Genomic DNA, 22877 nt, shown 5'->3' with positions numbered 1-22877 from the left:
GTCTGAGTATGTCTTTTCCTATGAGATGAGTCTCTTGAAGGCAGCATATATTTTTTTAAATCAAATCTACCAATCTATATCTTTGGATTGGTGAGTTTAGGCCATATTCAGGGTTATTATTGGGACATGATTTATATTTTTGTTCATTTTTGTTTATTTTTGGTATTTAACTTTGGTTGACTTTTCCTTTATTGTAGTTCTTCCCTTTTGCAGATTTTTATTATTATTTTTCATTTCCTCCTCATGGAATATTTTGCCTAGAATGTTCTGTAGTGCAGGCTTTTTTATAGTAAATTCTTTTAGCTTTTATTTATCATGGAAGGTTTTAATTTCATCATCAAATCTGAAGCTTAATTTTGCTGGATATAACATTCTTGGTTGGCATCCATTATCTTTTTGAGCTTGGTATATGTTGCTCTAGGATCTCCTGGATTTGAGGGTCTGAGTTAAAAAATTTGCTGAGATCGGAATTCGTCTTCCCATATGAGGGAAGACAAGTTCCCTCATATGGGAAAATGAATTTGGATCTCAGCAGATTTTTTTCTCTTGTGGTCTTTAAAATTCTACCCTAATTCTGCATGCTAGGCATTTCATTATAATGTGTCTTGGTGTAGATCTGTTGTAATTTTGTACATTTGGTGTTCTCTAGGCCTCTTGTATTTGATTTTCCAATTGATTCTTCATGTTTGGGAAATTTTCTGTTATTATTTCATTGAAGAAATTGTGCATTCCTTTGGTTTGAATCTCTGAACCTTCCACTATCCCAATAAATTTTAAATTTGTTTTTTTGATGGTATTCCATAATTCTTGGATATTCTCTTCATGGTTTCTCTTATTGTTTCTTTCACTTCAATGATTTGATTTTTTTTTCTTTTTTTTAAGAATCTCTATGTCTTTCTTGAAGTATTCTTTTGCTACCTATATTTGCTCTCTTATCTCTTTGTTGCAGTGATCAGTTTTTGCCTGTATGTGCTCATTTAGGTGGTTCTTTAATTCCCAAATCTTTTTAGTTATGTATATTCTGAACTCCTTCTTTAACATTTCACCTACTGCTCTATCTATGGATTCTATTGTTGTAGTATCTTGGTTTGTTTGGGGCACTTTTCTCGCTTTTTTTTTTTCCATGATGTCTATGTGTCTTTCTCTATTGCAGTGTAGATCCAAGGTATGACAGCTTCTGCCCTATTGTCTTATAGTGTCCCTACAGGTCACCAATACCTTACCTTTAGGTGGGAGATCAATATTATAGCATCCAATGTACCCAATCTGCAACCATAGATCAATTAGCTTCTATTTTAACACTTACAGTTTTATCACTATAATCAGAAATGATGAGTTCAGTTGTCTTCTACAATATAGTCAATAGGTCTGTGTAATTGTTTGCAGTTTCTAATGGTAGAAGGAGGTATTGAGGGTTTGGCTGAGATGTTTATGAGGTAGGATGGGAGAATATAGACGTATTAGATTATATGACTAGTGAGAGGGTAATCATGAGAAGTTGGTTATTAGTAGGAGAAACAAGAGAGAGGCAATCCCACACAAGACTCCGTTATCTCAGCAACAGGATAAATGTTAGCACCCCTAGTAGAGATACCTCTGCTGCAGCTAGACCCAGAGGGACTTTGGTGACGTCTTACCAGATCCTTATTGTTGTCCCTTGATAGAAACAGCAATATTCCAGTTTCGTGGCAGTGACAGCCTCAAGCCTATATTTACCCTGATGTTGGGCTGTAAAGCCACACTTTGGTGCCTCCCCATGCAGGTGCTGGGGCAGGCCTCTCTCTGGGTCTTAAATATTATTTTTAGTTGTAGTTGGACATTTTTTTAAAGATATTGTGTCCATCTTATTTATTTATTTATTTATTTTTTAAAATTTTTCGGTGGACACATCTTTTGTTTGTATGTGGTGCTGAGGATCGAACCCGGGCCGCACGCATGCCAGGCGAGCATGCTACCGCTTGAGCCACATCTCCAGCCCCCATAGTTGGACATTTATTTATTTATTTTTATGTGGTGCTGAGGATCAAACCCAGTGCCTCACACATGCTAGATGAGCACTCTACCGCTGAGCCACAAGGCCAGTCCAGGATTTTATTCTTTTTAAAGCCTGCATAATATTCCATTGCAATGTTTATACCACTTTCTTTATCCATTTCTTTATTACTGGACACTTAGGTGGACCCCATATGTTGGCTATTGTGAACAATGCTGCAATGAACAGTATCTCTTTGACATACTGATGAAATGAAATATCCAGTAGTGGAATTGCTGATTCACATAGTAGTTCTATTCTCTGTTGTTTTTTTTTTGAGGAACCTCCATAATATTTTCCATACCAACTATACCATTTTGCATTTCCAATAAAAAGTACACAAGATTCAAATTTCTTTACATCTGTACATTTGTTTTCTTTTTATAACAGCCATCCTGATGGGTATGAGGTGATATCTCATTGTGTTTTAAATTTCATTTCTGATTAGTGATACTTAACCTTGTTTTTCATATACCTTTTGGCTATTTGTATGTCTTCTTTGGAGAAATGACTATTCTAAATCTTTGCCTATTTTTTTTTAATATTTATTTTCTATTTTTCAGCGGACACAACATCTTTATTTGTATGTGGTGCTGAGGATCGAACCTGGGCCGCACCCATGCCAGGCGAGCATGCTACCACTTGAGCCACATCCCCAGTCCAATCTTTGCCCATTTTAAAGACATTTTAAATCTTCTTTTTCCTTGACTTATTTTTACTTCCTTGTATGTAGTTAGTGTGCTATATATACCATGCTTTATATACATGATTACATGCATTATATTTATAAATATATGATGGTAGTTCCCTACTATTATAATGGAGCTGAAAAATTCCTATTACTTAGTGAATATGCAGCTGAAAAGAGAGGCAGGAGAAAAGAAACTGCTCGAGAAGGAAAAGAACGGCCTCTAAATTCACAGCAAAGGAGGAAGTATTTGCAGATCTCAATAAGCTTCTGAAAAAGTTTGAAAACATGGATCCAAACCCCCAAAGGTTTACATTAATAGAGATGGATCTTCATGGTGCATTATATTACTTTGGCTACTTGGTGTCTTTTGTGGTTCCATATGAATTTTAATATATTTTTCCTATTTCAAAAAAAAGCTGTTAGAATTTCGATAGGGATTACTTTGAATCTGTAAATTGCTTTGGGTTGTATGGACATCTCAGCAATATTCATTCTCCCAGTTCATGAACATGAGGTATCTATTTGTCTCATCTCCAGTTTCTTTCATCAGTGTTTTGTAGTTTTCAGTGTAAAGTTTTTTCACTCTCTTGGTTTAATTTATTTCTAAGTACTTTTGGAGGGCAGATATTGTAAATAGGATTATTTATTTCTTTTCACATAGTTTGTTGTAAGTGCATATAGAAACACTACTGATTTTTGTATGTTGCTTTTTGTACCCTGAAATTTTACCAAATTTGTTCATTACTTCTAAGATTTTTGGTGAAGTCTTTATGTGTTTTCTATGTATAAGATCATGTTCCTAGCAACAGTGACAATTAAACTTTTTCCTTTCCAGTTTGTAATTTCTTTCTCTTAAATAACTGCTCTGGCTAGAACTTCCAGTATTATTTTGAATATAAGGGGTTCAAGTGGGCATCCTTATGTTGTTCCTGATGGGCATCAATGTTTTAATAAGCACATGGGTGTTGTCATTTCTCTTTCACTGTGGGCTATACTTTGATAATAAGGATTAGAAAGACCCTAGTTTGCCTTTTGGTGAATCATTTGGAACCAATCTAAGAACTGGTTAGGGCAAATTTTCTTTGCATCATTACTAGAGATCTGGCTAAATTATGTATATTTGTTATTAGTAATTGAAATATGGTTTTTAATGATTAATGCTTAGATAGAAACCTAATAATTAATAGTAATGATGTCTTGGTGGATGCCTCAGTTTCTCCAACTGAGCACTTAAGAATATAGTTTCAAGTGTCACAAGTAGGATCCTGTCTGACTGCACAGGGAAGCATCCAATAACCCAACACAGGAGCAGGCTAATTACTAATTTTGTAATTAGTAATTAGCACACCATACCAGTGGTTTTGAAACTCTCAGCTATTATTGGACTTATTTTCTGTTATTTAATGCAAGAAAAATCTGTAGCTTAATTCACTATTTTTAGTACTTTTAACCCCTTTGAGCCTCTTGGAAATGAGAAAGGCTAGTTAGTATTTCTCCTCCTGAGATAGGCCTTTGTACCTGATTTCAGTCCCACATAGATGTTATAGGGGCCTAATTTGGGGAACTCTTTTTTTTCTATAGGCTGGTGGGGGGAAATCCTTGTGAGTCTTAAATTATCCTAGTAACTGTGACAATGAGAAATTTATTTCTTATTGCCTCAGATATAGATTTTTATACCTTAGAAAATATTCCAAAATTAAATACTTCCTTCTTATAGGACAACATCTTTTTTTTCTTTTTTTTTTTTTTTTTGGTCAAATAATAGGTAGGAGTCCCATTTGGGTGGTAGCTTATCTCTAAGGCTCATTAAATATATTTAGAGAATACCCATTCAAGTTTATATTAAATTTTTGTCTTATCTATTATTTGGATTTTTTTATTTATTTATGCATTTGTCACTACTCTCTAGAAACCCTTCTGCTGTTGGTGCTCATTTTGGTATAAAAGCTAAAGACCATTCATTAAAGTTGGGGGTTTGAAGTAGCAAGCATTTGGGAGAGGGTAGAAAAATGGATATTCATTTTTAAAAAAACTAAGTAGGAACTGTATACTGTTTGCTCATTTTCAAATCATTTAAAAGTTCAACAAATAACACAGTACATATTTGATGCACATTTATGCAGTCAGGGGAAAGCAGTACTTTCATTAATGTTTCCATTAACTTTTCTGATGCTATAAATTTCCATTAATTTTAGTCTGAACATTACATAGTGACATTTATATAAAATAAGAGCAGATGTTAATTTAAAACATATGCCATACTGATAGTGCATGTTTTAAAAATTGCTTTGGCAGGATCTACTAACATATTGGCACATTCTCTTCATGGGGTCCCTCACGTAGTAACTGCAACTTTGCACATTATAATGGGTAAGAATTCTTCCCAAAGAAGTTTGTTTTATAAGGAAGTTTTTATTTATGTAAGAAACACTGTTTTATTTCTGCCAGATGTATCTAAGGAATGGCAAGTTCTTTGTCTTTTGAGATCAGAGAAATGTTTGACTGAAACCAAGAAGTCAATTAGGCAGGGCTTCACTAATTTGGATTACTTATTCAATATATTGTTTTGTAAAGAGTAGTAAATTAAGCTTTACTATAATCTTGATAGAAAAAAATACTAATGATGTTCAAAACCACAATTTTATAATCAGATCCAGAAGAATCTATGGATATTATTTTAGTATATAACATAAACTTGGTTTTTTGTTTGTTTTTTTTTTGTTTTTTGTTTTTTTTTTTAGTATATCAAGACTCTCGGGCTAGGATTATGTTAAAATAAAAAAAATTACAAGAAAATTATTTTAACCAGAACATGTCTGTAGTCTATTAATCATCTCAATTTGGAACATTTTATTTTAGAAAAATGCAATGCAAAACTACAGTTAAATCTAAGTTTACTTTGTGCATCAACTTCAACATCACTTCCTTAGCTATGTTTTATATGAAATAACAATAAGCTGGCAAATTTACTGCTTTAGGTTTTTCACTTAGAATTTAGAAAAGTTACAAATAATGTCTATAGTAGTTATAGGTAAAGAGAGATGAATAGAAAGCAAGGATATTCATTGTGGTGTACAGTACCTTGAGATACTATCCCATAGATAAATTAATGTGTGGTCTCTGATGTTTGCTGCTTTGATAACTACATGTACTTCATTCACTGACTAATATTCAATACAATACTCAGGGCACATACAGCCAGTTGATGTCTGCTCCTTCAGTACCACTGGCAAGCTTCTTCGCTTTGGGTTTTCAGCCATGTTTGGTTTTGGTGGTAGAACTTTGGCTCTTGCGGAAAAATATCGATGGATGTCTCCTAGCCAACGGAGAGATTTTTCTGTAATAAAGGCACTAGCAAAACTTGAGTAAGTATTTTTCTTAAACCAAGAATTTTGTTTCATGGGGTCAATGACTATTAATAATAAATTTTATTATTTTAGGCCAGAGGATTGTGAAATATCATTTTTACCACTTAATGGCTCTCAGGATGACCCAAAAATGTAAGTTAAAACTCAATGCAATAATATCTGTATCCTTCTTTAAAGCATAAAACATTTTGAAATAATTTACTAGATTTGTTATCTTAGGTTATTTTCTTATATACTAAGAGTCAAGAGTATAGGATCACAGACTCCTGCACGTTCTAGTAAGCATATAGTTTGGCTTCTGTCTTTAGGACACATACAACCAGTCGAATCCATTCATTTATTCATTCAACAGCTGTTTGAGTGCCTACTACGTGCTAGACACTTTGGACATATTCATGAGCCTAAACCCAAACAAAACTCCCAATTTTGACCCTCATGAGAATTTTAGTCTAGTATTGAAAACAAATATTAATCAAAGCCAAACTGAGGAAGGGCTCTACTCATGAAAGTAATTGAAAATCATTGTTTCTTATAATACTGTTCTACCATTATATGAATTAACACATTATCAGGTTGGCAGGACAAAATTGCTCATATATTTTCACTTACTATTTAAGAAAATCTTTAATATATACAAGGATGGGTTCTATAATTTCTTCATATCTAATAGGTACCATGTGCATGTGTGTGTGTGACATGTTTTGTCTCTGTTTTGTTCTCTTTCTTTCAGGAGGGCCCAGGGATTACTCAACTCTGGTAAGTCCAAGAGCAGCACCTCCTTGTGACCTGAGCTAGGCTGTACTGGCATTGTGCTCTGGTGAGGAAAGTAACTAGTCACGTTCATTGCCTTTAGACTGTAATGATCAATGGAAAATTATCCAGGGTCAGTTCTTGAATGTCAGCATTATGGCAATTCCCTGCCTGTGTTCAGAGGCACCTAGAGGCTTGGCACCTAATACTAGGTAAGTAAGCATTTTTATTGAGTTCTTGATATTCTTTTTATAAACCCATTTTTTTCTTTCATGATGCCCAGTTTACCTTTGGCTAGCTAGAAACTGCCTAATAGGTAGTGTCTCTTGGCACATAAAAGTTTCTAAAGGATTTCTTATCTTTCAGATAACAAACTTTTCTGTAGTAGGTTGAGAAAAACTGTTGAACTAGACATTTTGCCAGATAATCACTGACCTTTTAGTATCACTAAGGCTAAAATCATATTCCTTGGGTTTTCTTGACTTCATCTTGTTATTTCATGCTTACCTTATTTCCTTTGCTTATTTACGTTTTTACTGGTTGTTGAAAACATTACATTCTGATGTTTCTTGTGAATGTCTCTTTCAATCTTAAAGCAAACAGAAATATCCTTAACATGAAAAGGATAGCACATGTGTTTTCATTTGAAACTTTAAAGGAAACATTTCAGTTCCACTTAATGTGAACTATGATGCATAGGATTCCACTACACACATTTTTAGTTAAATAAATGATGAGACATTTTATAAATTTCATCTATAGAGTATAGAAATTGTTGCTCTTGCACATTTTTTGAATCATTGTGCATTATGAGTATGAAAATATCTCTCCCACATTCCAATCTTGTATAGAAAAAAGGTTCATGACTGTTGTAAAATAAGGTTTTGTTAGCTTTTCATTGCTGTGACAAAATACCTAAGAAAATCAACTTAAAAGATAAAGATTTATTTTGGCTTACGATTTCAGTCCACAGCTGGCTAGCTGGCTTCATTCCTGTAGGCCTGTGGTAAGGCAGAGAATTGTGGTGGAGAATGTGTAGTAGAGAAAAGCCTCTCACTTCATAGTGGCCAGGAAGGAGAGAGAGAAGAGATAAGTAGGAAACAATACATACCCTTCCAAGGGGAGCTCCCAGTGATCTGTTTCCTCTAACTCGGCCACACTATCTACATTTTCTACCATCTCCCAGTAGTCCATTCAATTATGAACCCATCAATGGATTAATCCATAGATGAAATCAGAGCTCTGGTGATCCAGTCATTTCTCAAAAGCCTCTGAACATTGCTGAATTAAGAATCAAGCCTTGGACACAGGAGGCTCTGAGAGACATTTCACATCCAAACTGTAACAACATCAACTCTAGATTTTCTCTGTAAGTGGAATAAAAGGATGACTTCTGTACTTTGGCAGTTTATAACATATTAATGATTATTAGTTTTAACTTCCCTGCAAAATATTTAACCAGAAAAATTAATATCTAGAAAAGGGAGTGATTTTAAAATTCTTCCTTGGTAATTGCTATAAAGGTAATAAACATGTAACCAAAGATAAAGGAAAAAAAAAAAGAGAGAGAAACTAACAGCATTAATAATAAATACCCAGATGGCAAGGTTCACATTAAGCATGTCTGGTGCAGAAAGTTGGAAGGAGGGTTTTTGAAGCTTGTGTGATTTGGAAATGGAGCCTGGTTGTTTCCTTTCCACATCCTCAGAAATCCTAGACAGTTGTATACTTCCCGAATGGCAGTTTCCTCTGCTAGACATGAAGATGTGGCTAGCTGGCCCAGAAGCTGCATCCCGCAGTCCTTGAGACAGTGTTTTTCTAACCCTGCTTGTTCAAGGACTTCCAGGGGAGGTAGTCCTGCTGTTCGGGGAGCAATTGATTCATAACCTCTTTCAAAGCAACTCCATAAATGTTCAGCTTTCCTGGGAATCCAATGCTGACTCTCCTAGTTTAATCAGTATCGCTTTTCAAAGAAGGGTGACTAATTATGGATTTCTTCTGTGGCTTATAGGGAAAACATTCCAGTTTTTGTGAAGACCTTTAGACTGGGCCTCAGGTGACCAGAGATATCAGAGATATAGCTTCTGAATGATTCAGAATAATCAGAGATCCTACTTTCAGCTTTTCTTCACTTACAATAAAATATAATATACTGCAAAATAACCTCGGTGCAAATTGGTGTTAGGAACTAATTTTCTTCTACATATTCTAAGAGTAAACTCACTGGTATATATGAGACATTTGGAACAGTGCCAGGCACACTGAGTATGTTTCCATTACTAGTAAATATCGAAAAGCAGACATAGGTAATACTTCTCATGTTTATTAAATGACACAATTAGAAAAACAAAGATGTACAATAACACTACCCTGAACATTTTTTTGCTGTTTCTGAAGGGGAAGAGGTGGCATGATAAGTAGAAGAGACACTGGACCCTGGCAATTAGGAGCTTTGGGGCTGGTGATGATTTTGTTTTTCTCTGTGTCTTTGAGCACATCATTTACACTCTTGTGGTCTTTTTCTTCTACATAAAATGAGTAAACAGTAAGATAATCTCTAAGGTCCCTTACTTACAACTCTAACCTGAGCTCCCATAAGGCTTAAAGAGCTGTTTTTTTTTTTTTTCATATTCTTGGGAGAACTTCATGTTTGCACTAAAATCAGGCTTGAAGTCGTTTGCATGGATTCTGCAAATTGCTTTCTTAAGCGAATGCATTTGTGCATGGCCGTTCTGGCACTAAATCACACCTCTGAATCTCCAGTCTATCATATTGGATGGAATGGGTTAGGCAAGATTAAAATGCTCAGTCATTTAACTGAACATGTGTGGCACAGTTGTTCACTCCATTTCCTCCACCCAGGACCACTTTGATTTATTTCATTTCCTATGTCACTTAGACCTTCTGCCCATAAAATAAATATTTAAATCACACATTAGATTTTAGAAAATGTTGAGCTATGTGTTATACCATTTGTACATGTTAACTATTTTATATCTTTTAAATAATTACAGTGGATTTTAAATTGTGACTTCATAATGTGAATAGGATGCATGATGGTTTGTTTTTTAAAGAGCCCTGATGTAAGAGCTTGCTGAGAAGGAAACAAATGGTTTAGTAAAACTAATTTGAAAAACTCCATCTTTTAAACAATAACACAGCAAGATATGACTCTAAGAGTTTTAGGTAAATTTAATATGGTGATGATTAAGCTATCTTGCCCAATATTTTGAGTAAACAGTATATTTGTTATAAGAAAATGATATGGAGTAGCTTCTGAAGAAGTCTTTTAATAAAATTCTTAATGTCAAATGCAAATGTTTAATTTCAGAATAAACAATGGAAGTATGGCTCTTATAATTGCACGAAACACTTCTCGACCACAATTTATAAAACACCTGAAAAGATATGCCAGTATAAAAAATCAGGTATGGTGCCTTCTTTTTGTTATTTATTTGCAAAGCTATTAATCATGGAGTAAAAGATGCTTCAAGAGTTGACACCAAGCCTTGCCTCATAAAAAGGCTTTATTTTCTTCTGAATACATTAATCTTTTTTCTTCGATCTGCATTTCATCCAGAGTTTGAAAAACAGCCACCAGTGTTAATATAAACTGACTTTTATGAGATATGGGTTATACATTTTTTTCCAAATAGAAAATATTGTGTTATATTGAAAAGTGAAGCAAATTAAGAATATAATCACACACTCAGGCTGTTCTTCAGAGTGAAAAGTAATGAAATCTGAAGTTGTATCAGCAGTTTTGATTTTATGGTAGCAGCCTCTCCAAAGTTATGCACTTTGGATTTTTCTGACGTTTATTTGCAGGTATGCCTATGTTCACTGGTTAAAAAAGATTTCCAAATATGTTTCATAATACACAACTTTTATGCAGACATTATTTTATTCAAAACAAGAACACATAGAGATATATATTTCCACTTAAGTGGTTTAACTTTGAAGAGACAGTAGCTATATTCTTTTGCCAGATTTTTGGACCCAGTATGAGTCTTGAGTACACAGGTGTGGCTGTAAAACCCTATCTATAGCCTTGTACATTCTAAAGGTATAAAATAATGTTTAGATGTAGTGGAAAAACAACAAATGATGGGAGGGATGTAGTATATCTAGCCAATGACCGGCTGCTGAATCTTGCTTCCAGACCAGAGCCATTGTCACTTATTAGTGAGATCCTGAGAAGCTCTCGTTCTTCCTTCATAATTTCAAACTTCCTTAGGAAGTCCTCAAGCAGTGAGTTTTCATCTATCTATTTTTTTTTGATAAACATATTGAGTAACCAACTGGATATTTTAGGAAATTCAGACATAATCACATTTTCCTTAAATATAAATCTCTAAGATGACAAAGGAGACAAGTAGATATAAGACAAGTGATTGTAAGCCTAAGTAATATATGTGTGTCTAGGAGAAAAATGTGGATTTAATGATTTTTTTAAAGGAATTTATGCATTTTCTGATTTTACTAATTTTTAAATTTTACTTATTTTTAATTTATTACGTCATTTTATTTGTTTATTTTAATCATTAAGTTATAAATTGACAAAGTATAACTATCTGTATTTATGTGGTAAGAAGTGATGTTATGATTCATAATACAGTATGGAATGCAAAGGATTTAAGTAGATTTCAAAACAACAACAACAAATATATGAGTAGTTGTTAAGCACATGAAGATACTCAACATCAGTAGTCATTACTGAAATGCAAATTAGTACCACAGGGTGATATGATAACGCATGTCTCAGAATAACTGCAAAAGACTAAAGATTCCTGGATTAGTGAGGATGTGGAACAATTTGAACACTGATACATTGGGTTTGGAAATGGGAAACACTTGGGCAGTTCCTTTAAAAGTTCAAAATGCTTTTACCATATGACTTGGCAATTTTACTCCCATTCATTCCATCAAGAGAAATGAAAACATGTTCACACAAAGATTTTACTAAATTTTAAACATTAAAATCAACTTTATTTTTCTTACTCCAAAAGCAGCACATGTTCCTTATTTTTGTTTTTTGTTTTTTTGTCAGAAAACAGAAACAAGAAAACAAAATGAACAGCATTCAACATCTCTTTTTTCTAGGGATAATCAACATTATTACCTTGGTATAGATTTTTTTCCTAATCTTTTTCTATGAAATAAATACCTGAGAAGTGAGTATTAACTTATTAATGAGAACCTGAGAAGCTCTATTTTAGGGGAGCATCTATTGCATAAATTGTGTATGGAAGATCTCTTTTAGAATTCCCTAAGGAGCAAATTTCTGAGGCAATTTTTATAGACATATTTTTTTCTCTAGTGAAAATAACTGTCTTCTGATTTCAAAATCAAAGCTTACCTAAAAGAATAAGATATACAGAATATAATGAAAATAGTTCTATATCAGTAGGAAAATGTTTTTAAATGAGATTATGTTATGCAAGATATAATGTATTTTTCCATGTACTCAGCCAGTGATTTTTTTTAAGAAGGAAGAAATTACGGCCTGTGTGTTTTATTAGATTTAACTGATTCACATTGCTATTTCCAGAAATTAAAGTTTATGATATTGCTCTATAATTTTTTGCAAAGAAATTCCAAAATGTCTTATATAATGGTATACAGGAAAATTAAATTGAATGCTTCCCAAGGCAACTGCTGTCAATGTTAGTTTGATATATTGTTAAAAGTTATCGATACATATCATACTAACTTTGGGAGTGTGTGTGTGCATGTGTATTTGGTCTCTCTCCTTCATAGTCACATTTTCCAAAAAATGTAAATTACATAAGATTATAAAGACTAGATGAATGTGGGTTTATATAATCTGTTGTATAATTAATAGTAATGCTGGTCTTTAGGAAGGAAAAACATGGTTCTTCTGTCTAAGGAGAGCAACATCTGGTTCCCTGAACTCTATTTACCAGGTTAAACAAGTGAATTTTACTATATAATCTGTTGTGGAACAGATTGAGAAACACTTTTGCTTTCCCCATCTTTATAGAGTAAAATAACCTAAGTCCTTTCAACTCCATCCTATTGCTGACCCCCTTATCAAAGTTCCCCCATTTCTCATTTTTTTTTATCATTTGGGGTAATTTAACACCCTTAAGTGTTAGTGCTTCCTCAGGATATACTTGCAGCCCTCTTGACATCTCAGGATACCCTCTTCTGGGTGATTTCCTTGCTCCCTGCTGTTTGAAGTGCTCATCTGTGCATCATGTCTCCCAAGGGTCCTGTCTTCTGATCAGCAGAGCCCCTATGCCTTCTGTGTGCTGCAATGATTATGGAACCCACAGCATCCTGAGTCCCCATGTCCATAGCTGACCTTATCACTTTCCTCTAGCCACTCCTTCCATATTCCCTGTGCAGGTCAGAGGCACCCCTGCCACCCACCCTGAAGTTACTCTGGACTCCTCTTTCACTCCTTCCTCACAATCTCCCATCAACTACTTCTGTTGGATCTCATCTTGAAATTTTTCCTTCATTTGAATTTAAATCTAATCCCTTCTTGCTCCTGTTGGCCTCCTTGTTTTGTTTCTCTGGTCTGATTTTCTGTACTTCCTTCGAGAAGCAGTTTTCTGAAACACATTGGATTTCTCTTCTGCTTCTCCTTGTCATCAGGCTGAGGTCTAATTCTCTCAGTATGGAGTACATGGCCCTTTGTATTTTAGCCCCTGCCTGTGTAACAACCTCTCTCCCATCCGCCACCAGATTCCCTGTGTCTTGGTCATTGTGTTAGTTTTCTAGGACTATCACAACACATAGAATAGGCGGTTTAAACAATAACAAAATTCTGTTTCACAGTTCTGGAGCCTAGAAACTCAAGGTGTCAGCAGGTTTAGTTTCCTGAGAGGCTGTGTTTTAGCTTGCACATGGCTACCTTCTCACTGTGTCCTCCTGTGGTCTTTCCTGGGGGTATGTGCATCTCTCTGTGCTTTTGTAAATATTATTTCCTCTCTCCAGAGCTCCTTTCCCTCTCCTCCAGGGCTAAGTCTTCTGTGTTCTCAGCTCACATGGGAAGCTTTCCTCACATGCAGAGCCTCCTGGCCTCTTGTCTTTCTGAGCTCCATGATCTCACTGTCGTAGCACTTCTCTGTATAATTTTGATGGATTCTCTTCTCCCCTTCACTTCAAAACACACCTCACACATCATACTGTTGGCTTCCTGAAGTCCCGTTTAACAATGTCTGTGGCTTCATCATTAATAAATTTGAATGGATGACTGGTGCTTCATTCTGAGAGGTGTGATGATTTAAGATCATAGACTTACTGGCGGTGGATTCAGTTCTTGGCATTTCATAACTTACAGCTTGATCACTCCTGCCTGTCATCACGTGGTGTTCTTTAAGAACATCAGTCATGTAGGGTTAGGACAAACCCTAATGGCTTCACCTTTAATTGAGGACACTACTTCCAAGTAAGGTGACATGCATAATTACTGGGATTAGAACTTGATATTTGGGGGGTGGGTGTAATTTAGCCAATAACAGCCAGTTATATAGATGACTCATTTAAATCACATAATCCTTAAAATAAGTGATTATGTAGAAATCTCTGCAAGTATGAGTCATGTAATTTCTGCCTGATGCGGAAGGTCTACTGTAGTTCTTACAGAGAACAAGCCCCTCGGAGCCTCTCACTCCACCTCTATCAGAATAGCTGATGCTTCCTTATTGTACAATATGAACTGCACAATCTGTTAGATCTTGCTTTTTGACATATATAACAATGTTGTGGAAGATATTAGTTTTTTTATTGCCTTTTAAAACTCTGCTTCATTGAGGTTTATATGTGGAATAAGGGGGAAACTATGAAGATAATCTATTAGGGATAAATTTCCTGCCATTTGTCTGAAAACTAAAATGAGCATTTTGTAGTTCTCTTGAAATTATTTGGCTCTTAATTATTTCAGAGAATACATATTTTTTTTCCTTATAGCTTCCTTAAGCAAAGAAGAAAAGTTGCAGGTTGAAGGTTACCTTGTAACATTCTCAAGTGGTCAGTAATCAGTTTTCTTAAAACTGGTGTTATTTTTAGAGTGGGAAGGAGGCAGGGTAACACCTGTGAAAGTCAGATTGTGTTGGCTCTTTGAAGAAATATATACTTCATATTTTATTTCATAATTCTAAGTATGAAGCTTCATCATTGGAGTTTGACTCACCCCAGCTGAACTCCAAGTTAATAAGTCAATGGATTATAAAACTCTTTGGTATCAACAGGTATATATTAATCCAATCTTTTATTGGAAGATATACAATATTATGTGCAATTTTTCATAGATAGGAACTATTTGTCATACAAGGTCTATACAATAGACCTAATAGTCAAACCAGCTTCAGGAAAAAGACTCCTTCAAACAAAACAAAAAACAAAACTGAGGATCCCTGGTGGTAGTTTCAAATCTGTAAAAATATTATCTTGCATCATTTTTACCTGTGAGAGGAGACACAGTAGACCTTCTTCATTTGCAGTAGCAGTTAGAGATAAAGCCAATATCATGATTATTTGCATTTGTTTTATTTAGTTCAATTTTCCATTTGTTGAGACTTATACTGTTTTAGAAGTAAAAGTTCATCCAAGGAACACCACTAGTGGCTACAGCCCAGAGGAGGATAGACCGCATGAAGCTACTTTAGAAAACAGTTTTCCTTGGAATGTAGATGGGGACTTAATGGAAGTTGCATCTGAGGTCCATGTCAGGTAAGCCTAACTATTTCACTGTTTTGTATGTCACCAGTAGACCCAACATTAGTACTGCAGGTAAGCATTATTTCAAAAAGTCAAGCAAGGAAGGAAAAAATGACACATACACAACTTTCAATAGAAAAGTATAACTTCATATTTATTCAGCAACTCTTACATAGTGCAATGGCAATTTTTTAGTTGGGGTTCTATGTTGGCATTCCAAATTATTCTGCATAAACTCCACAGTTAATGTGTCTATAACTTTTATAGATTTTTAAAAAATGGTTCAAGATCTCAAGGTTTTGTGAAGTCATCTGAATGGTGTATAGTCTTCAGTTTCAGCCATTTTTAATACCATTGCACCTTGTTCAGGAGTTTGCTTTTATCAAGTCTTTACAAAATATTCAACATATTTTACAGAACACTTTTACATATTGGTACATGAGGAGAGCAAATGATACAAACAGATTTAGGAATATACAAGCTAATTCTTGGTTAAGTGTTATGTTTTAATGGGCAGAAGTGTGTAGGAGCACCTACTAGATGTATTGTTGCTAGAAGGACAACAGACTGCTCCACAGAAACAATATGGAGCACATTAGTCTAGGTGGCTTTGGAATAGTTACCAGTGTTCTTTGAGGCACTCTAAGTTTGCATCTCTGCCATTAGAAATTTGTAGGTGGTATTACTATGTACCATACTCATTATGTATGTGTTTGAAATCAAAGGTTGATGAAATAATAAGTTATGTATATTCTTTACAGATTACATCCAAGACTTATCAGTCTTTATGGAGGAAGCCTGGAAGAAGTGAATGATTTCCAAGTAACATGTAATTGCTTATAAAAGAAATGTGCAAACTAGAATTTTAATATGAAGGAATTTGCTCATTCTTTAAACAGATATCTTAAGAAAATATTTTAAAAGTAAAATTGCTATTTTTGATATTAAAAAGCTTCTAGGTTTTTGAAAATCAAGATGAAAATATGAAATATCAAAAACAATTTAAATTCTGGTTTGTATAGGTGTTTATTGGAACTGAAACATTTCATACGTTTAACCTTTATGATATCAATATTTAATCAAGATAATTCATTTGGACTCTCTTATTTTACAAGATTTGAATCCATCATGTACTTCCCTGATTTTATGAATGAGGCAACAAATTTAGAGAAGTTAAATTCCAAAATGACACATTTAGTTGTGTAACCAGAAACAGAACCATGTTTTTTGAAAATCTTTCCAATACTTAGCCTGTCTGCCAAAAAAGAATAATCCCATCTTTGAGAAAATGTTGTTAAGTGGTGGGATTTATAAATTCATCATATAGGTAAACTCAAAGTTGATAACATTTTATTTAGAATTATGCAAAAGCCTAATTGGTAGCTGTGTTACCTGAGATGCATGGGTCCAGAAATCATAGCTCTTGATTTCCAATGTAGTTTCTTTAGAGACCATTCTTGAGAAGACAGTTCTAAATTAGTGCTTGACTTTTTTCATGAGGGAGTGATCCTAGACATATTTCTAAAAGAGTTATTTGGCTTTTTAAAAATTAGTTTAATTAATTATACGTGATAGCAGAATGCATTTCAATTCATTGTACACAAATGGAGCACAACTTTTCATTTCTCTGATTGTACATGATGTAAAATTGCACCATATGTGCAGTCATACATGTGCTAGGGTAATGTTCATCTCATTCCACCATCATTCCTGCCCCCATGCCTCCTGCCCTCCCTCCCCTTTGCCCAAAGTTCCTCCATTCTTCCACACCCCTCCTGCCCATTAAGAATCAGCATCCACTTATCAGAAAGAACATTTGGCCTTTGGTGTTTTGGGATTGGTTTACTTCACTGAGCTTGGTATTCTCCAACTCCAACCATTTACCTTCAAATGCCATGATTTTATTCTCTTTTAATGCTGAGTAATATTCCATTATATATATGTACCACAGTTTCTTTATCCCTTAGTCTGTTGAAGGTCATCTAGGTTGGTTCATAGTCGAGCTGCTACAAACATTGATGTGGCCGTGTCACTATGGTATGCTAATTTTAAATCCTTTGGGTATAGACCGAGGAGTGGGATAGTTGGGTAGAATATTACTTGGCTTTTTATAATGATGATAAAAGCATAAAAATGTCTTTTTGACAAAAAGCGCTCTTAAAATATATACATTTTAGTTTTGCTTGTACACAGTTAAGGAGATTTTGTGTTCAACTTTGCTCAAATAAATGCCTTGGCAAATCACAGTACATTTCTCATTCTCCAGCCACCAGTCTCAGGCTTGTGAATAAGTAACTTCCATGAATCAGAAAATCTGAGGAATGGAACAGCTGGCAGCAGAGCCCTTATGCAAAGCAGTATTTCCCACAGTAAAGACTGTTTTCTTATTTATCTACTTGATTGCTTCCTAGAACAGATGTTCAAAAGTTGGCCACAGGTTTCTTATACACATAAAGAGATCCAGATGAAATCATATTCCAAAGTCACCAGCATCTAGATCACAGGCATGAAAATAAATATTTAAAATTCAGAAAGCTATTTCATTTTAAAATAGATCTTAATATCAACAAACTTTAAACATTATTAATGTTCACTGTATGGAAATATTCAGTGAACTATGAATTTTGTTCCTCCATTTCCCTGGAGAAGTGAATGCTGTTATAGATCTGATAAGAACATATTCCAAAAGAGTAATGAAATATTACAACCAGGCAAATGTTTGCTTAATTTGGGACAGTGACTATTTAATACAGTACCCAACAGATGAAATGTTAGCCTCCAAATCATTCCTGGAACAGCTTTTATAAATCACTATGGAGGCACAGTTTTCATATTTCTTATATCAGTGTATAGCAGCTAAAGTGCAACATTTACAATCTGTTTCAGAATATAAATTAGAATATTTGAATAGTTTTATAAACAAAAAAGTTTGAAGATTTAAAAAAAATTTACTCCTGGGTACTCTTGACAAGTGTATTATAGGAGGCTAGTGGATTTATACCTATAGCAAAGTTTATATTCTTTAAAAAAATGTATATATACAGGGGGGAAAATCCGTAGCTGTATAATTCTCCACAAGTCAGTCCATTAAGTTGAAACCAGTGTATCATTTTGGAGTAAAACAGTTGCCATACAAAATGTGTTACAAATGCAGATCTTTAAAAATAAAACATGCTTTGAAGTAATGGTCTTCCTCTTTCATTCATTAAAAGATTCAGGGACACTGCTTTAAAATTCTAAATTATTTTTAAAAATATGCTTCATATACATCTCAAAGATGTATTTGAAATGAACCAATGCCCATTCAGTGGATTTTCTTGGCCAAAGTGAGCACATATGAAGTTCAAGATGATTCAATTCAGATGTACTTAATATATCTGCAAGGGTTTAGTTTTTTTTTTTTGAATAATTCAAAGGCTGTAGTGTTTTTCTACTCATTATATCTAAAGTTGACCTTTCAGCTATTAAGTATTGCCTTTGCAGTTATTCTCTTTCAGTGATCACTGCTTGAATTATTCCCTCCAATTAAGACAGAATTCAGGTCCAAAGCAAAGGAGTATATGGAAGAATCTGAGAAAAATTCATGTCTTCTTGTAATCTGTTTTTAATCACCATCATTGCTTTTACTGTTGACATAACTCCAACTATCTCTTCTGTTTTCTTCTTGTAGGATAGATTTGTATTGTCTTTTAAAGAAGCCAGCCTGAAAAAATTAAATAATTGTGAATAGTTATGAACATGCTATACTCAGTCAACACCAGTACTCTTAAACTGTGTCCCAGGTCACTCTACATGAGGGCTTTTACCAGATAAAATCAGTAAAAATTCGTTAAAAATATTGGTTTACGGAAGCATTTTTGCTGTTAGTACAGGACTCCTCAGACCCTCCCCCCAGTTGATATTCAACATAATGTACAATGTTTTACAAGTCTTTATTTAAAAAAATGTTCAGAACTAGTGTACTAGTTCTGTATCCAAACTATAATATTAGTTCTGAACATTTTTTAAAATAAAGAATATATACACTGTATAGTAAAAAAAAAAAAAAACAACTTGGGAGATACTGGCTTTGAAAAAATAGCATTTTTAAAGACCTACCTTCCACATAACATATGAAATCAATAAAAGTACAATAAGTCCAAGTAGCAAACTAGTTGAAATAATCACTATTGTGAAATGACGTTTGGGTATTTGATGATGTACTCCTTCTAGTAGAACCTATGTGAATTAAGCAAAATAAAGAAACACTAGTTAGGAACTTTGAAACTCCTTCCAACCACCTACAATAATTAAAACTAGCCACCCCATTCTCTTGCGGGATCCACACAACCCTAGGTACACTAGCGGGAACAGTGAATGAAATGGGCTTTGTGACTCTTCCTCCAGTTCATCCTGTTCTAACTGCTACCTGATTCATTCCCTAAAGAGCTCTCAGTCATTTCCTCCTGACAGCAGTCTAAAATGCCACCTCTCAATGAAATGTCCCAGGTCCTCTATGACACATTGATTTCCTGACTCAGCTATGCAAAAGGGATTATGAACACCCTAACTGCAGTGGACCAATTAAAAGAGTAACTTACATGTGCAACATTCTCATCCTTGTTTAGCTCAATAACTCTTGGATGTGGTTCTGCAAAGGCTGTTGCTCTTATTTCAAATTTGAGTGCTGACGTTGCATCCTGTTTTTAAAAAAGTAGTCATCATCACCTGTTTTATTTCAAGACATTAATTTCTCATGGTCTTTACTATCTAGATATTTCCACAGTTTGTCTTCTCGAATTTAATTGTAATTAATTGCAGTGCTTCCCTTTAATTCTAAACTTGCAATCATATGGCATCATTTGAAATACTTTTGGTAAGTATGGCTGTGCTACAGATAACTTGACTGAGATAGTATTTGTTAGACTGTCAGCAGTTCGTTATTAATGTAATTTTTCAGAGATTAGATTTTTAGCCACAAACAAGACTTTTTTCACCTAATAAACATTTCCTCAAACTAACATTTTTTTGGAAATTTTTTTCTGAATGAAATATATTTGGACTACTGCTATAAAATTATATTAATCTTAATTTATATTAATTTCATTATAATTTTAATCTGTGGAGGAACTTTAGTATCTAAAGCAGGTACTATATAACCCAGATTTCATAGATTGGGGATCTCTGGATGAACCTTCTAGATTCAGAGGTATTTTCATGTGTGCTGAGAATATTAAAGAGGTCTATGACCCTCAAAAGCTACAAACTGCTATGTAAAGGTTACTTTACACTTTCAAACTAGAAATAAAATCATCTAGAACCAGTGATTTTTAATAAGGGAGGATTTTGTCCCTTAGGGAAGAGTCAGCAATGTCTGGAGACATCTTTGACCATCAGAACATGAGTAGTGGTACTATGGGCATCTGTTACTGTATTGCAGCTGAGGATGCTATTAAATACCCTACAGTGCACAGGATAACCCCCCTATGGTTCAAAATGCCAATAGTGCCTACTATTGAGAAACCTAGACATGGTTAAAAGACTTGCTGATGGTCCTATGACATTTTAGCAAAATTGAAACTAAAATGGACATTTTCTTGATGTGTCCTCTTCTTGACCGCTATGTGGTAATTTCAGAAATTCCAGTTAACACATAAGAGCTGTTATTACCTTTGGCTTACTATATGCAATACTGTAAGTATGAATAAAAATCATCTCATTTGGCCTGGGGATGTAGCTCAATAATAAATAAAGCAACCCAGGGTTCAATCCCAAGTATCATTTTAAAAAAATCTTTAAACGAAGATTTTAAAAAATTAAAAAATATATATTTAAAAAATCTCTAATCTGAGATTAGAGATGTTGAAAAAATGATGAAACTGAAAAAAACTAGTTTTACATCTAAGTATTCTTCATGAAAATACACACCTCAACAGGAAATAGTCTAAGATGTATGTAATTCAACTTCTCAAAATTCATTGTTTTTGTTGTGGAAATTTTGATGTTTGATTCTATGAAAATCTTAATTTTTATGAGATTTTTAAGCATAATTTAAGGTTATATGAAATATTAAGATAGTCAATAAAGGTTCATAGGCAGGTCTATACATTTTCTAAACTAAACCTTCTAGTCATTCCATGGTTTTAGACAGCTTGAATGGTAAATAAAAATTGAGATATTCCAAAATATTTATGCCTTAATTCGTTGACAGCCTTCATATGATCCTGCTTCTATAAGATGATTGGATTTGTAAATTCAACATGGAACTTACCATTTCCAAAATGGATGGCCGGCCTTCCAACTGGATGTGAACACTGGCTTCTTTTCCACTTTCCATTTTTCCAAAATGGCATAAGAAATTTAAACAGTGTGGATCAGCTTTCATGCAGTACTTGAAAAGAATAAAATTTTCAACATTTAAAAGACTGTGTAAATATTTTTTATAAAATTAAATATCCCTTTAGTGGCATTTAGAAAACTATCCTTCTGTAAACACGGAATTAAACATCTGCTTTCTCTGGGGCACTAAGAAACTTACTTTGCTTTAAATAAAGTAAAAATGTTTGTTTTGTAAATTACAACAGAAATACAGTGTTAACATTGGTGCATGTGTTCTCATCTTTGTTAGTAACATTCTTCTGAAAAAGGATGGAAAAAACGATGCCTAACCAGAGTCTTGCTAAGTTACATGTTCTACGTTTGTTGTAAAACCTAGATCATTTGAAGGTGATGATTTCTTCCCAGTTTCTTTTCATTAACTAAGATGAAAAGCATGAAAATCTTGTGCCACAAGACTTCTGGGTGATTTGGCGTCCTGAGTAGATTAGAATAATATCTGCCTGGCAGATAATGAGACTGTATGGTTTCTATTTATCAATGAATCTGCCTCCCCCTTCCAAATCATATTTCCTCACCCCTCCAAATCATGCCTGTACCTTATATGCAAGATTATTACTTAAAGTTGGACCCTCTGCTCCCACTCGGATGACAGCTCACAGCCATTGACTGGTTTTAAGTGTTTCACTTCTGTTGGGGAGCAAAATCTACACCCTGAAGAACAAACTTACCAACAGCCTCTTTTCAGTCTTCGACAAGAATTTGAATATGCCCCTCAAGGTCTCCAGTGTACCCTTTTGCAGCTCTGATACACACTGTCTTTCATAATTTTTAAAATGGCATTGTCCAATAGTTGTCTGCAAACATAGAAAGCAAGGAAATTATCTTTCACTTTGGAAGGAATAAAATGTGGTTATAATAGTTCAAATTGCTTTCCTTTCTAAAATATATTAAGTACATCTGAAATTGTAAAAATAGTTTTGACAGAATTATTTGGGAGAGAGGATCTGTGGCAAAAGCACATACAAAA

The 22877-nt window shown here is 34.2% G+C and overlaps 2 protein-coding genes across 12 annotated transcripts in view; one reads left to right on the top strand and one right to left on the bottom strand.

Annotated features, from left to right (window-relative positions):
- Cerkl (CERK like autophagy regulator) overlaps nt 1-18717 on the top strand; it is a 111902-nt gene extending 93185 nt beyond the window's left edge. For 2 of the 11 annotated variants that reach the window (XM_078017698.1, XM_078017691.1), the window contains 9 exons: nt 2596-2658; nt 5019-5093; nt 5911-6088; nt 6164-6223; nt 6822-6847; nt 6945-7053; nt 10173-10269; nt 15369-15544; nt 16294-18717. In XM_078017698.1, the coding sequence (XP_077873824.1) occupies nt 2596-2658; nt 5019-5093; nt 5911-6088; nt 6164-6223; nt 6822-6847; nt 6945-7053; nt 10173-10269; nt 15369-15544; nt 16294-16375 (866 nt within the window). In that variant the 3' untranslated portion in view covers nt 16376-18717. The other 9 variants (XM_078017699.1, XM_005324668.5, XR_013424185.1 and 6 more) reach the window with 8 other exon arrangements.
- Itga4 (integrin subunit alpha 4) overlaps nt 15660-22877 on the bottom strand; it is a 79377-nt gene continuing 72159 nt past the window's right edge. The window contains exons 24-28 of the mRNA XM_005324694.4: nt 22579-22704; nt 21783-21902; nt 20113-20211; nt 19631-19750; nt 15660-19235 (exon numbers count right to left, since the gene is read on the bottom strand). Of these exons, the coding sequence (XP_005324751.3) occupies nt 19137-19235; nt 19631-19750; nt 20113-20211; nt 21783-21902; nt 22579-22704 (564 nt within the window). The 3' untranslated portion in view covers nt 15660-19136. The remainder of the gene's footprint in view (nt 19236-19630; nt 19751-20112; nt 20212-21782; nt 21903-22578; nt 22705-22877) is intronic.

This window comes from Ictidomys tridecemlineatus, chromosome 7 (assembly GCF_052094955.1).
Source record: "Ictidomys tridecemlineatus isolate mIctTri1 chromosome 7, mIctTri1.hap1, whole genome shotgun sequence".
In the NCBI taxonomy this organism is placed as follows: Eukaryota; Metazoa; Chordata; class Mammalia; order Rodentia; family Sciuridae; genus Ictidomys; species Ictidomys tridecemlineatus.
The sequence above is the reverse complement of the archived record's forward strand: the minus strand, read 5'-3'. Positions and strand labels throughout refer to the sequence as shown.